The following is a 14,528-nucleotide window of genomic DNA, read 5'->3' as shown; positions in this document are numbered from 1 at the left end:
TATTATTTGCAATAATATCTTGTGATAAAAATCTCACTTTATGAATTTATTATGCGTGTAGATTTGAGCAGGCACAGAATTTGTGATTTTTCGCGCTTCCCTAACAACACTTTTTGTAATATCGAGAGACGTTTTAATACTTATTAGGAATCTGACAGAACAAAAGACACAGGAAAGAAGAATACGTTTTCATATTATTGAGAAGACCCTAAACGATAACTCAGCCATAATTTTACCATAATTCAGCCAACCCTCAAATTAGAATGACTAAATAACCGACCAAACCGAACCGAACCGGAAACTATTTTTTCCATTATTTTCAGTTAGTTATGGTTATATTTGGCTTGCTATCGGTTATATTAAGTTAATCGACCTAATTTGGGTAACATTTGGACTATTTATGGTTATATATTCATTTAACCGACACATAACCGGAAATAACCGAAAAATAATTTCAAAAATTTTTAAATTTTAAAATGGTTATCATATTAGTATATCCAAATTACCACCTTAAACCAAACACAATATAACCAAAACCAAATTGTTATATTAAAACCCATAATGTTGGAAATATGAACCCTACACCTCAAACCCTAACCCTAACCCTAACCCTAACCCCTAAATGTCATGTTTTGAATGTTTTACACATTTTCATCAGACTGTGTAAAAATCAATCTTTGTCTATAATTATTACTTTTTATTGCTTATAATGATTGTAATATTCATTTTTTTCATTCTATATTTTAATTTTGAGTTATAATAATTCTAATTTACAAATATCTCATAAGTCAGCCGTTTATGTCGATAACTCAGCCATATCAGTCAAATGTTTGAGAAATAATTTTATTAAAAAAAAAAAATTAAAAAAATTAAAATTCAAATTTTGAATTCCTTTTAAATAAAAAATTGCTAAAATCACATTTATTAGGCGTGTGGTTCTTAACAATAAACATAATTATTGTTTGTGTCTCCCCAACAACACTTTTTGTATTCTCGAGAATGTATATAATAAATTAATATATCCGTTGCATAACTCAGCCATAACTTTACCATAACTCAGCCAACCCTCAAATTAGAATGACTAAATAACCGACCAAACCAAACCAAACCGAAAACTATTTTTTCCATTATTTTCGGTTAATTACGGTTATATTCGGCTTGCTATCGGTTATATTAAGTTAATCGACCTAATTTGGATAACATTTGGATTATTTATGGTTATATATTCATCTAACCGACCCATAACCGGAAATAACCGAAAAGTAATTTCAATTTTTTAAAAATTTTCAAATAGTTATTATATTATTATATCCAAATTACCACCTTAAACCAAACACAATATAACCAAAACCAAATTGTTATATTAAAACCCATAATGTTAGAAATATGAACCCTACACCTCAAACCCTAACCCTGACCCCTAAATGTCATGTTCTGAATGTTTTACATATTTTGATCAGACTGTGTAAAAATCAATCTTTGTCTATAATTATTACTTTTTATTGCTTATAATGATTGTAATATTCATTTTTTCATTCTATATTTTAATTTTGAGTTATATTGACTAAATAACCGACCAAACCGAACCGAACCGAAAAAAATAATTTTTCCAGTTTGGTATTTTTTAATTGGTATGTTTGGTAAATTTCGGTTATATTCGGCTTACTTTCGGTTATATTAGGCTAATCTAATTAATTACAATACATTTTGGGTTATTTATGGTTATATATTAATCTAACCGACCCATAACCGGAAATAACCAAAAAAAATTTTGATCTTTTGAAAAAATATTCAACAATGGTAATAATATTAGTATATCCATATTACCACCTTAAACCAAACACGTTAGAACCAAAACCAAAAAACATATAATATTACTCATCTAAACTCTACATCTCAAACCCTAAACCCCAACCCTAACCCCTAAACGTCATGTGTTGAATGTTTTACACATTATGGTGAGAATGTGTAAAAATCAATCTTTCTCTATAATTATTACTTTTTATTGGTTATAATAATTGTAATATTCATATTTCAATTATACATTTAAATATAGATTTATAATAATATAAATTTACAAATATTTCATAACTCAACGGTGTAAGTCAATAACTCAACCATCACTTAGTCACTTAGTCGGAATTTTTTTTTAATTCGAATTTTGAGTTCAATTTTTTAATTATTTTGTATAATAAATTGTGAAAAAACTAACTTTATAAATTTATTACGCGTGTGGATCTGAGCAGACATACAATTATTATTTGGGTTTTCCCAACAACACTTTTTGAGCCGTACGAAATACATAACTCAACCATACGAAGTACATAACTCAGCCATAACAAATATATTTATTTAATATTTAACTCAACCGTGAAGAGATCGTCTCAGTGAACCATAATAAGTCCCAAACGAGCTCTTCTTCTGTAGCTGGACTCAGGCGACCATCATCCTCTGGTAGCTCAAGGTCAGCGAGCAGACCTTCCACACCGACAAGAAGGTCTATAACTCCAACCACCTCTACGACAAGGCCTGTGACCACCAAAGCTTCAACCTCTAGATCGTCTAACGGTTCAGCGAGATCAGCTACTCCAACTCGGTCTAATACTAATACTCGGCCATCCTTTGCACCTTCTAAAAAACCAGAGGATGAAGAAGCTAAAAACTTAACAGCAGATCAGATCATAACACCATGAGATTATAAAAACACCAATAATGATTTAAAAAATAGCTTTTAACCTCTGCTATAAAATGACAACCATATGGAGTTCTTGTGAGCTAACATTTTTTTTTTGGGATATTAGGCATTTTAGTACGTTTTCAAAACATAATTTGAAAAGTAGTACATGTACTATTTATAATTAGAAAAATAGTAAGGGTCCCACTTGTGAGATAGAATGTTTGTGAGATAGAATTGTGAGAGAGAAAGAGAAATGAGAGAAAAATATATTTATTCAAATATTTTGGTAATATGTTTTTTAAAAAAACAAAAATTCAAATATATAAAAATCTATATTTTTTTCTTTATAATTGATATGTATTTTGTTTGATGATTTTATTTGATAATGTTAATATTTTTTTACAAATTTTGTATCAGTACACATAATTTAGTGTACGGATGTCTGTACACCTTATTAAATGTACAGATATCTGCACACCTTATTAAGTGTACACATGTTTCTACACATTACTAAGTGTAAACATTACATCTATACACTTAATAATGTATAGAGACATCTGTACACTGAATAAGATATACAGATATCCGTACATTTAATAATGTGTACAGTCCGTACACTTAATAATGTGTACAAACATCCGTACACTTAATAAAGTGTACGGGTAAAAAAGATATATAGAATATATTTAAAAATTATTAAACAAAATGCATATCAAATTATAAAGAAAAAAATATAAATTTTTTTTTGTATCTGAAAAGTTTTCCAAAAAAAGATTATATTAACAACTATTTAAATAATTATCCTAATTTTTCAATCTCACAAATGGGTCCTACATAACTCTTCTATCTCACACACACTCACACACAAACACTCTCTCACCTATTTTGCCAATTATAAATAGTGTTTGTCCTAAAACACTAATTAAGTTTCCAAAATGTACTAAAATGCCAACATACCCTTTTTTTTTTTTATCGTTCAACATCAGGAACCTACAACACGTAAACCGAGTTTAATTAAACCAATTCAATTCAGCAATATCCACAATCTAACGAACAAAAAACAAACCAAGATCATTTTGGGATCGAGAACTCGCTGGATTGAACCGGGATCACCACCGGAATCAACAACGAGACGAGCAAGCTCCAGTATCGGCTCCGGTGGCCACCAGATAAGAGAATTTTCATCTTCAACCTTGCTCAGCCTCTCAACGGCTTCAATTTTACCTGAACAGAGTCCAGTACAAAGCGAACATCTATAAATCTATAAATCCAGTATCAACCCCAATCTGCTTAAACTCACTCAACGCATGAACACTAGCTTGACCTTTAGCTTTCTTCAAAGTCCCCAAAACCTCAATAGCTCGTCCTTGAACATCCTCGGAGCGTTTCTTCATCAACACATACTTCTGAGAGAACCAAGTGTAGATGAGATGGTGAAGAGTTTTGTTAGGAGTAACCGTATCATCCCAAAGCTCCTGCATTGTAGTGGGACAAGTCAAGTGACCTAGGTTGAACCATTTGTGAATGTTGGACCTTTCGTAGGTTTGACCAGTACACAAGGTCACAGGATCTTGCATCGGCTCTAAGGAGATGGGACAAATGAAAACAGAAGGTATATCTTGTAAATCTAGCTCCTTTAACATGGTCTTCATATCCAATTTCTCATCAACAACACCACCACCACCATTAACACCACCGAGAACTCCATCTTTCACAGCAGTATCCAGATCTAAGACTTGCCCATCACCACCACTTTCAAATCCAATTAACCCTTCTCTCTTTAACGGCTGAAACATCCGCATGTTAGAAAAGAATCTAAAGAAACAAACAAAAAAGACTCAATTTTTCTTGTTTTTCACAGACTCTCAAAACTCACAACATTTGGGGAAACAATGCCACAAAGAAAAAGCTTAAAAAAGAAACGCATGTCTTTTATAAGATCGTCGGCGGTGGCTTTGGGCAACGACGATGGAGAATGGGAACTAGGGTTTCGGCGAGAGAGACGAGGAGAGAGAGAGTTTTTTTTGTTTTTGGGTTATGAACTGTGGAAACTGTTTGATTTCCCTTAGACATAAACTAGAAAAATTCAAGTGTTAGATTCTGAAAAAAAAAACTGTTTAGTGACATGGAAAATCGAAAATGATGTGTATTTTAATTTGCTGATGTGTATTTTTTTAATTTTTTTTACTCAAAATCGAAAAACAAAATCCAAGGGGTAAATTGTAATTATCCCAAGGCACTAAACATTTGAGTAATTTTCAAAAGATGTATAGATATGAGTAATAAACCAACTTTTGGATAATATTTGAGTAATTCTTTCATATTTAAATCCATAAATAATTCTCCTGTTTTAAAAATCTCCATCTAGCACTGATTACGTCCCGCAAAATCGCTAGGCCCATTCTCTCCACCTCGATTAATGACTAATCTCCGCCTAGCATCGATTATCCGATTATACCATCCAATCCGATTACTTCCCGCTTAATTTTGTATATACCAATTATTTTTGAAGCCAAATATAAATCAAATATATATTTTTTTATTATTTAGACATTGAAATTACAAATTTATGATGTTTTACAATAACTAATGTACAAAGTATTAACTAAAATCATATTTTTTTTTTTAAAAAAATTACGTTTTAATGTGTTTACCGTCATTTTAAAGATAATACTATAGTTTTATATTTTATTTGATATTTTCCTTTTCACATAAACAAAATTATACATATATTTAATACTATATATCTTATTTTATTATTAATTTAATAGAATAACCCTAAAACTTAGTCCCCAATTAATCTCGGTTTAATTTTCGATTTTCTCGCTAGGCGTTAGGTCTATCCCATCCGCCCGATTAGCGCCTAGCAATTTCTAAAACAGGGCATAATTCTAGTTGAACTTTTTAAAATTGAAATGAGTTAAAGTCGTCGTAGTGATCCAACATGAGAAAGTGTAGCCAAATACGATATTCTTTATAGTATGAGATGATAAGTCCATCATTACTGTATTGGACTACTCGATGATAAGCTTATCAACAAATCAGGTTGGAAGATATAGAGTAAAGAAAATTATATAATTAGATATTTAGATACTTAAATTAGTTCGACTCATTAGTATATTTCTCCTATTTAAAAATGAAATCTAAATATGTAAAATAAACTAGACTTATAAGTTTATTTAGATATATCCTATGAGATTTTCTATGATTTATTTATCTTCAAAAAAAAGATTTAAGGTAAATATTTGTTATATTAATAACATTTTATATATCAATACTTCGTACATATCCTTTTAAATGTTAAAGAAGAATCTTCTGTAAATATTCAACTAATTAACGTCTCTGATTAATCAATTATAACTCTAGTTTATCCATCCATGTAATTTAATTGGAAATGAGATACAACTAGTTATACTGATCACCGTGATCAAAACTCAAACCAAAAAAAAAGATTATATACCAAAAACCCTAATGTTTTAACATAGGGCAAAGAGAGGTATTAGGTATATTATCATTTCTTCTCTTTCTCTGATCAGTTTCTTTTTCTCTATTTCAGTACTTCTGCGGGGAATTAAGGAGATCATGAGTGCGGCTTTCGATGAATTGGTGGCTGTAGTGGGTATAATATGTGACGCAAATGAACGTCGTCGTCTTGCAGAGAAAGCAAATGAGCATGAAGATGAAAGCCGGAGAGAAACAAGGTCGTCGTCTTTGGTGAAGAAGTTAAAGAAGAAAGTGATTCTGAGTGAAACAAAGTCGTCGCTTTTCTATCATTTGGAGGAACTGACACGTATATCATATGAAGAAGATGAACGTCGTTTTCTTGCAGAGAAAGCAAAATCCAAATGCAGCAAGACCGACTCTGAAGAAGAAGAAGAAGAAGAAGAAGAAGAAGAAGAAGAAGAAAGAAAGAATATTGTCTTGCCGAGAGAAACAAGGTCGTATTTGTTGAAGAAGTATTCTAGTAAGACGAAGCAAAACCCTATGGTAGGAAGATCCAAGACTGTGTCTGAAGATAGCGAGGAGAGCCTCTTGGATCATCTCCCACAAAAACCAAGGTCTTCGCTGAATACATTTTTTGGTAAGAGTTACATACGAAACCATGAAAAACTCACTAGCTTTTCTACTTGTTTATCATCGCTCCTCCTCGACACGGCTGAGTCGGAGAATACGGAGAACAGAAAGCGCAAGAAGCGTGCCGTGCCACAAAGTGTTATTAGATCCAAGAAAGCAAAGGTTGCGTCTTCTCCACGGCAGGAGAGAGAGACGCCAGAGTGGCTTCTCGAGGTGATGAGAGAGATGAAGGGAGCCGAAGGACCGATCAGGCTGATCTATGTGAAGCCTCTGACCCCGAGTGACGTCAAGCCAAGAGCGAGCCGTCTCTTAATACCTTTCCAGCAGTTAATAAGAAACGACTTCTTGACTCATGCAGAGTCTCAAGCCATATGGAATGGTCTCGAAACGATTCTCGTGAATCAAAGGTCGGAAAAGTGGGATTTACGTATTAAGATATGGGTGATGAAGAAGAAGAAAGACTCTCTAAAAGGAACCTGGAACTACTCTTTGAGACATGGTTGGAACGACGTTGTCAAGGGTAACAGATTGAAAGCCGGAGACAAGATTCGTCTTTGGACTTTCAGGTGCCGTGGAGTCCTCTGCTTTGCACTTGATACAGAGTAGCTCGTTCCTTTTCAAATCCCTGATATGTTTCATTACAATGTTTGAAACATTTTAATTCTTTTTCCTTCGACAGACTGAGTAGAGGTTTTTGGTCTAGTAGTATTAACATTTTTGGTTTTTAACTTGCCCTTCTCAGGTTTGGTCTACTTTGATTAGTTGTTGCTATAAGAAATACATTTTGATTTCTTCTAGTAATATATTTTCAATGTTTAATCTTGTGTGATGGAAATAATTGATCAAATCCTGCAAGTGTTTTAGGTAATTTCCTCCAAAACAATCAAAATCAGGAACAAAATTTGTTGCCAATACATGTTTTTGGGAAGTTTATGTATTATCAGTAATCAATCTCTCCAGTTCTATAGACTAGAAATAAAATTAAATAGCTACTAAAAAACACCAAATTAAAAGCTATAAAACCGCATCGGGCCTAGGCCCATATAAAACCTAAGCCCATATTTGGGTAGAGAAATAGTTAAACCTCTCCGTCCGTTTTGATCTGAGAGTGTCTCTCTTTCTATCTTCAATTCTTCATCGTCGTCTTCCTCTGTGTCCCTGGGAGCACAAATCGGCGAACGATTCTCATCTTCTCTCATACACAACACTGGTAAGATCTGTTTCTCTTAGTTTCTGTTTGTTTTATGCTGTGATTGGATTCGTTTAGGGTTAGATCTTTCGATTTGAATCTGAAACCCAAATCTCTTCGCGTTTTTTTTTCGTTTTAGGGTTCGTAAAGGTGGTTTGATTTTAGAATTCGAAGATGTACAACGGAATAGGGTTACAGACCGCAAGAGGATCAGGAACTAATGGTTATGTTCAGACGAACAAGTTCTTTGTGAGGCCTAGGACTGGTGGTAAGCCTGGTGGTAAAGGGTTTGAGGATGACCAAGGTACTGCTGGTTTATCTAAGAAACCCAATAAAGCTATACTTGAGCATGACCGTAAGCGTCAGATTCATCTTAAGCTTGCTATTCTTGAGGATAAGCTTGCTGATCAGGGTTATTCTGATGCTGAGATTGCTCAGAAGCTTGAGGAAGCTAGGTTGAATCTTGAAGCTGCTGCTGCTGCTTCTAATGAAGAGAGTGATGGGACTGGTGACTCGAAGATATCTGATACTCAAACTCATCAGGTTGCTGCGAGGAAAGAGAAGCAGATGGAAGCTTTTCGAGCTGCGTTGGGTTTGCCTGATCAGCAACAGGTGGCTGAAGAGGGTATTATTGATGATGAGCCAGCACCTGAGGCTTATGAAGGTAGATTGAAAGAGAGGCGGGAACATTCGTTTTTGGACCGAGATAGTGGGAGGAAGAAGCTTGATGAGGATTTAGATGAGAAGGATGGTGGTAAGGTTAAGGAAAGCAAGAAGCAACGGGGTGATGATGAGATGGTTGAAGTGAAGCGTCACAAGAAAAAGGAGAGCAAGAAGAGAAGACATGGTGATTCATCAGATGAGTCTGATGAACATGGACGTGACCGGAGAAGGCGCTCTAAGAAGAAGGCTAAGGGTCGCAAACAAGAAAGTGATAGTGAAAGTGACTCTAGCAGCTCTGATTCTGAGTCTGACTCTGACAGTGATGATGGAAAGAAGAGAAGAAGGAAGAAGGCTACAAAGAAACGCAGTAGAAGCAAAAGAAGTGTTTCTTTTGATTCTGAAGAAGTTGAGAGTGATGACAGTAAGAAACTTAGAAAGTCTCACAAAAAGAGTCGACCCTCCAACCGATCTGGTTCTAAAGAAGTAAGGGACAAAATTGATGAACAAAGCAGAGCTGGACGAAAGAGGCATGATTCTGATGTTAGTGAGCCTGAGTCAGAGGATGATAAACAACCACTGCGAAAGAAAGAAGAAGCTTACCGTGAAGGACAGAAGCAGAAAAGAGATGAGGAAGACATGGAGTTCAATCGTTCAAAAGACAGGTATAGAGATGGTTCTGGTGGCAAGAAAGCTGCAAGAGACTCTGATGACAGTGAGACTGAGTATGAGAACAAGAGACAATTGCGCAGTAAAGTAGAAGCTTACAGTGCAGGAATGAGCCAGAAAAAAGATGAGGAAGAGGCTGTGTCAAAGCATGGCAAAGACGAGTCCATAAGTGATTCGCGTGGCAAGAAAGTTGCTAAAGACTCTGATGACAGTGAGGCTGAGTATGAAAACAGGAGGAAGTTAAAAGATGAAAGTTACCAACGAGGAAGGAGACACATAAGAGAGGAGGATGATGACTACAATAACAATGGGAGGGGCAGGTATAGAAGTGATGATGCTGTAAAAAGACATGGAACAAATGAAAAGGACGATAGGTATAGAGGTCGAGCCATCGAGGAAGAAGACAGCGATAAAGGCGATGATGACAGGGGTAGATACAGACAGAGACGTGAGGAGGATGAGGAAGAGTATAAGCGTGGCAGAGATAGGTACAGAGGTGATAAGGAGGACAGGTTTAGAGGTGATGGAAGGCGTGCGAAGGAAGTTGAAGATGATGATAGAGTAAGCAGAGAGCGTGAATACTCGAACAGGGGTCGAAGTCGTTATGATGATGGCAGATCAAGTGGCAGCAAGAGATCCTCCTATGGTGATAGAGCTTGATGATTCTGTTTCATCTAATATGTCTTTAAAGTTTCTTAAAAATGTTTGTTGTGGTTTTAATGGGTTTGTTCACAAACAGAATCTTTGTTTTTTTTTTTTTTGCTTGCAAGACGTTAATTAAGGGTTACATGTTGTTGGTCAAATGTTCGATCACTGAGACGTTGATTAAGGTTTACATGTTGTTGGTCAAAAGGGTGTCACAGATTTGGATGAGCCAAATCTCTCACACAACACCTGGCTCGTTCTGGTTAATTTAGGTCAATTTAGAGATATTAGGACATTAAATGCACATATCTAAGTTTAGCTTGATAGTGTTTATGGTATGAAATCTCATGTATATGGGGGATATAAAATCTACTATAATTGTAATGTAAATCTTAGTTAATTGATGATTTTTAGCTTTTTTTCATTAACATGTTTTCTGTAATCTGAAATAAGAGAGCGCGGGACGAGAGAAACACAACTGGGGGGAACCAAAAAAAAGTGAAATAGAATTAAAGAGGAAAAAAAAAATAGAATTCGCTGAGGGAGAAGACGAAGGAGTTGAAGAAGACGGAGAAGCTTGAGCTCTGGTGGTGAGAAGCTCTCTGCTTTGCTAATCAACTCGTAGAATTCTCAGGTAACTATTCTCTTCGCTCGCTCTCTCTCTCTCTCTCTCTCTCTCTCTTTCGTTGTTGTTGTAATTTCTTGGGTGATTTTATAATCACTGTTCCTGTCTCGATCTGGGTTTCGACCTGAATCGTTTTAACCCTAGATGCGATTCTCATCTCCTGGAGTTGGCATTTTTTGATTTAGGGTTTTTTCAATTTTCTTGAAACGCCGAGATGAATTTCTTTGTTCTTGTTTCGAAATTCTCGTTGAATCGGAAATCGAATGGTGTTGTTTTAACAAATGTTTGCTGTGTTTTTCGTATTTCTAGGGTTTTCGATTGTTACTGGGTGGTGATACAATGAGTAGACCTAACACCCGAAACAAAAACAAAAGACAAAGACCATCAGACGCTGTTGATCCTTCTTCTCAGATTCTCCGGTACAATTATATAACACAACCACCACACCTTCTTCAACATTAAGCCTTTTTCGTAAAGCTTGCATTTTTCCTAACAAAAAGATGGGTTTTTTTTTTTGGTACAGGAAAATTCACGAGGCAAATGATGTGACTGATGATGACATTAACCAACTTTTCATGATATGGAAGCCAGTTTGTCAAGGTTGTCGTGTTAACACTCGTGACAATCCCAACTGCTTCTGTGGGCTGGTTCCACCGGTTAATGGAAGCAGGAAATCGGGTTTGTGGCAGAAAACGTCTGAAATCGTTCAGTCTCTTGGTCCAGATCCGACTTTTGATCTCCGTGATTCTGACTCTACCCCGGCTGGTCTGACCAATTTGGGTGCTACTTGTTATGCCAACAGTATACTTCAGTGTCTCTACATGAATACTGCTTTTCGGGAAGGTGTTTTTTCTGTTGAGGTTGATGTCTTGAAGCAGTATCCAGTCTTGGATCAGATTGCTCGGCTTTTTGCGCAATTGCATGCTAGCAAAAAGTCTTTTGTTGATTCAGATGCTTTTGTGAAGACGTTGGAGTTGGATAATGGGGTTCAACAGGACACCCATGAGTTCTTGACATTGCTTCTTTCTTTGCTTGAGCGTTGCTTTTGCCATTCTGGAGTTTTCAAGGCCCAAACAATAGTTCAAGATCTCTTCCGCGGTAGTGTCTCGCATGTGACCACGTAAGATTGAGCTTTTTTTTTTTTATATATATATTTAAGAAGATTTATATGGTTTTAAGGCAAATTAGTATCTTCATCTGAGTTATGTAAGTGCAAATGTGATGAATCATATGTGATTTTTTCTGGTGTCATTGTCATTTGTTGTTTCTTGTCATGCAGGTGCTCAAAATGTGGAAGGGATTCCGAAGCTTCGTCAAAAGTGGAAGATTTTTATGCCCTTGAGTTAAATATTAAGGGCCTCAAAACTTTGGATGCTAGTTTGAATGATTACCTTAGCTTGGAGCACCTCAATGGCGATAATCAATATTTTTGTGGAAGCTGCAATGCTAGAGTAGATGCCACACGCTGCATTAAGCTGCGGACACTACCTCCAGTTATCACTTTTCAGCTTAAACGATGTGTTTTCCTTCCTAAGGTGGTTTCCTCGATCTTAATATGCCTTGGTTCATGAATCAATTTTGAAGAGAAAATTATCTGCACCTGTTTACTTACTAGTCAATTCTTGTGATTTGCATTAAAATCATATTCCTGCATACTTTTTATCAACGAGAAGCATCTTTACATCTTGTATGTCTTTGTGTGTTACAAGTGCTGAGGTGATTTTCTTGTATGTTATCGTTGGCTGACTGAGTTATCGAAATTTTACTCATGGTCAATTCTCATACATTTTCCTTCTCTTGATACAGGCTTGCATGTTTTTATGCTTGTCTCTAATCATCATTTTACTTACTAAACTTCTCATTTTCTTTGGCTTGATCATCTCAACAGACAACAGCTAAGAAGAAAATTACTTCCTCATTTTCCTTTCCTCAAGTGCTGGATATGGAATCGAGATTGACAGAGTCTTTGCAAAATGAGTTGATATACGATCTCTCTGCTGTGTTAATCCACAAAGGAAGCGCTGTGAACAGCGGACATTATGTTGCACACATAAAAGATGAAAAGACTGGCTTGTGGTGGGAATTTGATGATGAACATGTGTCAGAACTGGGTAAGCGTCCATTCAATGAAGCTTCTTCTTCCACTCCACAACCCGAGAGTAATGGTGGGACTAGTAGTGGGAATACCACAGATCTCATTCAGTCAGAGGTTTTCTCATCCAGTGATGCTTATATGCTGATGTATAGTTTAAGAAGCGGTAAACAGGAAAATCAGGGAGGACAAAGGGAAAATCCTATTGACATAAGTAAAGGAGAAGTTGGTAGTGTTCAACAGCTTGAAGGTCTTCCGTTACATCTTTATGAATGGATCAATACCATGAATGCAGTATTCCTTGAGAGTTGCAAGCAGTTTACTTTAAGAAAAGAAAAAGAATTGAATGCTTTGACTGAAAGAAGGCAAGAAGTACGGACAATACTTTCAGAAGCTGCTGTTCAGTCACTTGAAGAACAATATTTTTGGATCTCCACAGATTGGCTTCGTCTATGGGCTGATACCACTTTGCCTCCGTAAGTAAAGCTTTCTCGTACATGTATTTGTTGTTATTCTCTACATGCATGTGCCATGGCACTGCTTTCAACAGACGATGCATTTATGTCTACAACAAATATTACATCGTTCAGCTGCATCATCTAAGATTTATTAGAATATGATAGCGACTTTTGTACCCCACACCAAATAAGTTAGCTAACTGGTAATGGTAACTGGTTTATCTGATTTTCTATTTAGCAAATCAGATCACATCCACACCTTTAATTGTTCTTGATTATATTTGTTCTTGTATGATGTAGCGCTTTGGACAACACCCCTTTACTGTGTTCCCATGGGAAAGTTCTTGCCTCAAAAGTGAACTGCATGAAGCGAATATCTGAACTTGCATGGGCCAAGTTAGAATCAAAGGTATGCAATAATAAACTTTGTGTGACTCATGGGTTAGTTTCATACCTTTTTTCAGGACAGAAATTTTCTTGTTTTTAATTTTTTTGCATAGCAGCCATCGTTAACCATTTTTTAGACAATTTCATAGTATCTAGATTCCAGTGGACAGATTTCTGTTCAAGTATCATGTGCAAGAACTCTTTGCTGGATTTTTCGACACTCTTATCTCAACACTTTTCTGATGCGATCATCTTCTATTACGTTTAGTTCAATGGTGGACCAAAGTTAGGGAAAGGGGATTACTGCAGGGACTGCCTTATGGATGGTGCTCGCATGGTTGTCTCGTCTGACAGTTATAGGGATCGAAGAACATTCATGAAAAGCATAGCAAGTGATTGTCTTTCGGGAAAGTGTGAGGACGGAATGTATTATATCTCTAAAGCATGGTATGTATCCCAGTGTCCTGTAAGTTATAGGTTTCTGATAATACCATTTTGCTTCCTTGTGCGTATTGACAGCTTGATGTATATGCAGATGGCCCTTTAATTTATGTACCACTTAATTACTATTATTTTGTGGGGTGTTTCCGCAGTTAGCTTGTTCGTTAATAGATGCTATTGAGACTAACGCTAACCTACTACACTGAATCTAAGTTTTAAAATATCTAGCTCCTTCTAAAGCGTAATAGCATGTTTCCAGGTTGCAGCAATGGGTAAAAAGGAAAAACCTTGATGCTCCCACTGAAGCAGATGCGGGGCCCACAAATGCAATTACGTGCAATCATGGAAAGCTGATGCCAGAACAAGCGCCAGGGGCCAAAAGAGTTCTAGTTCCAGAGAATTTCTGGTCATTCCTCGTGGAAGATGCTCTAAAATTGATGCCAGAAGATACGGCGGATTGTACTTGTTTCCATTTGGACTCCAGCCAATGTTATCACTGCACAGAGGAACTTTCTGAGACTGCCTGCTTCGAGGATTCACTAAGGTAAACCATGATTAGTTATTATTTTTGTTGGTCGTGATACTCTTTTAAGTATTTTCTTACCTTCTAT

At 36.0% G+C, this 14,528-nt stretch overlaps 4 protein-coding genes across 4 annotated transcripts in view; 3 read left to right on the top strand and 1 right to left on the bottom strand.

Moving 5' to 3' along the window:
- Positions 2,360-4,479, bottom strand: LOC104715479 (U-box domain-containing protein 30-like). The gene is made up of 3 exons (XM_010432882.1): positions 3,978-4,479; positions 3,744-3,901; positions 2,360-2,662 (listed from the first exon to the last, which is right to left on the bottom strand). Exons 1-3 carry the CDS (start codon positions 4,477-4,479, stop codon positions 2,360-2,362), a joined length of 963 nt encoding a protein of 320 aa, XP_010431184.1.
- On the top strand, positions 6,260-7,357 carry LOC104715478 (putative B3 domain-containing protein At3g49610). The gene is made up of 2 exons (XM_010432881.1): positions 6,260-6,467; positions 6,669-7,357. The coding sequence occupies exons 1-2, from the start codon at positions 6,260-6,262 to the stop codon at positions 7,355-7,357; spliced, it is 897 nt and encodes a 298-aa protein (XP_010431183.1).
- LOC104711480 (pre-mRNA-splicing factor cwc-21) lies at positions 7,852-10,082 on the top strand. The gene is made up of 2 exons (XM_010428180.2): positions 7,852-7,961; positions 8,080-10,082. Exon 2 carries the CDS (start codon positions 8,115-8,117, stop codon positions 9,927-9,929), a length of 1,815 nt encoding a protein of 604 aa, XP_010426482.1. The 5' UTR covers positions 7,852-7,961; positions 8,080-8,114; the 3' UTR covers positions 9,930-10,082.
- The window catches only part of LOC104711479 (ubiquitin carboxyl-terminal hydrolase 26), a 7,616-nt gene continuing 3,442 nt past the window's right edge, over positions 10,355-14,528 (top strand). Inside the window, exons 1-8 of the mRNA XM_010428179.2 lie at positions 10,355-10,548; positions 10,849-10,958; positions 11,063-11,659; positions 11,819-12,074; positions 12,428-13,107; positions 13,390-13,498; positions 13,745-13,923; positions 14,177-14,461. Coding sequence (XP_010426481.1) covers positions 10,879-10,958; positions 11,063-11,659; positions 11,819-12,074; positions 12,428-13,107; positions 13,390-13,498; positions 13,745-13,923; positions 14,177-14,461 — 2,186 coding nt within the window. The 5' untranslated portion in view covers positions 10,355-10,548; positions 10,849-10,878. The remainder of the gene's footprint in view (positions 10,549-10,848; positions 10,959-11,062; positions 11,660-11,818; positions 12,075-12,427; positions 13,108-13,389; positions 13,499-13,744; positions 13,924-14,176; positions 14,462-14,528) is intronic.

This window comes from Camelina sativa, chromosome 9 (genome assembly GCF_000633955.1).
Source record: "Camelina sativa cultivar DH55 chromosome 9, Cs, whole genome shotgun sequence".
In the NCBI taxonomy this organism is placed as follows: domain Eukaryota; kingdom Viridiplantae; phylum Streptophyta; class Magnoliopsida; order Brassicales; family Brassicaceae; genus Camelina; species Camelina sativa.
The sequence above is the reverse complement of the archived record's forward strand: the minus strand, read 5'-3'. Positions and strand labels throughout refer to the sequence as shown.

What these genes read in the sequence shown, in the direction of transcription:
- LOC104715479 (XM_010432882.1), bottom strand. Translation starts at nt 4,479, where the DNA reads ATGCGGATGTTTCAGCCGTTAAAGAGAGAAGGGTTAATTGGATTTGAA. An exon ending in AGCTAGTGTTCATGCGTTGA is followed by an intron (nt 3,902 to 3,977) that starts GTGAGTTTAAGC and finishes GACTCTGTTCAG; the next exon opens with GTAAAATTGAAGCCGTTGAG. An exon ending in TCGATCCCAAAATGATCTTG is followed by an intron (nt 2,663 to 3,743) that starts GTTTGTTTTTTG and finishes TCTGCTGTTAAG; the next exon opens with TTTTTAGCTTCTTCATCCTC.
- LOC104711480 (XM_010428180.2), top strand. Translation starts at nt 8,115, where the DNA reads ATGTACAACGGAATAGGGTTACAGACCGCAAGAGGATCAGGAACTAAT.
- LOC104715478 (XM_010432881.1), top strand. Translation starts at nt 6,260, where the DNA reads ATGAGTGCGGCTTTCGATGAATTGGTGGCTGTAGTGGGTATAATATGT. An exon ending in TCATTTGGAGGAACTGACAC is followed by an intron (nt 6,468 to 6,668) that starts GTATATCATATG and finishes ACCCTATGGTAG; the next exon opens with GAAGATCCAAGACTGTGTCT.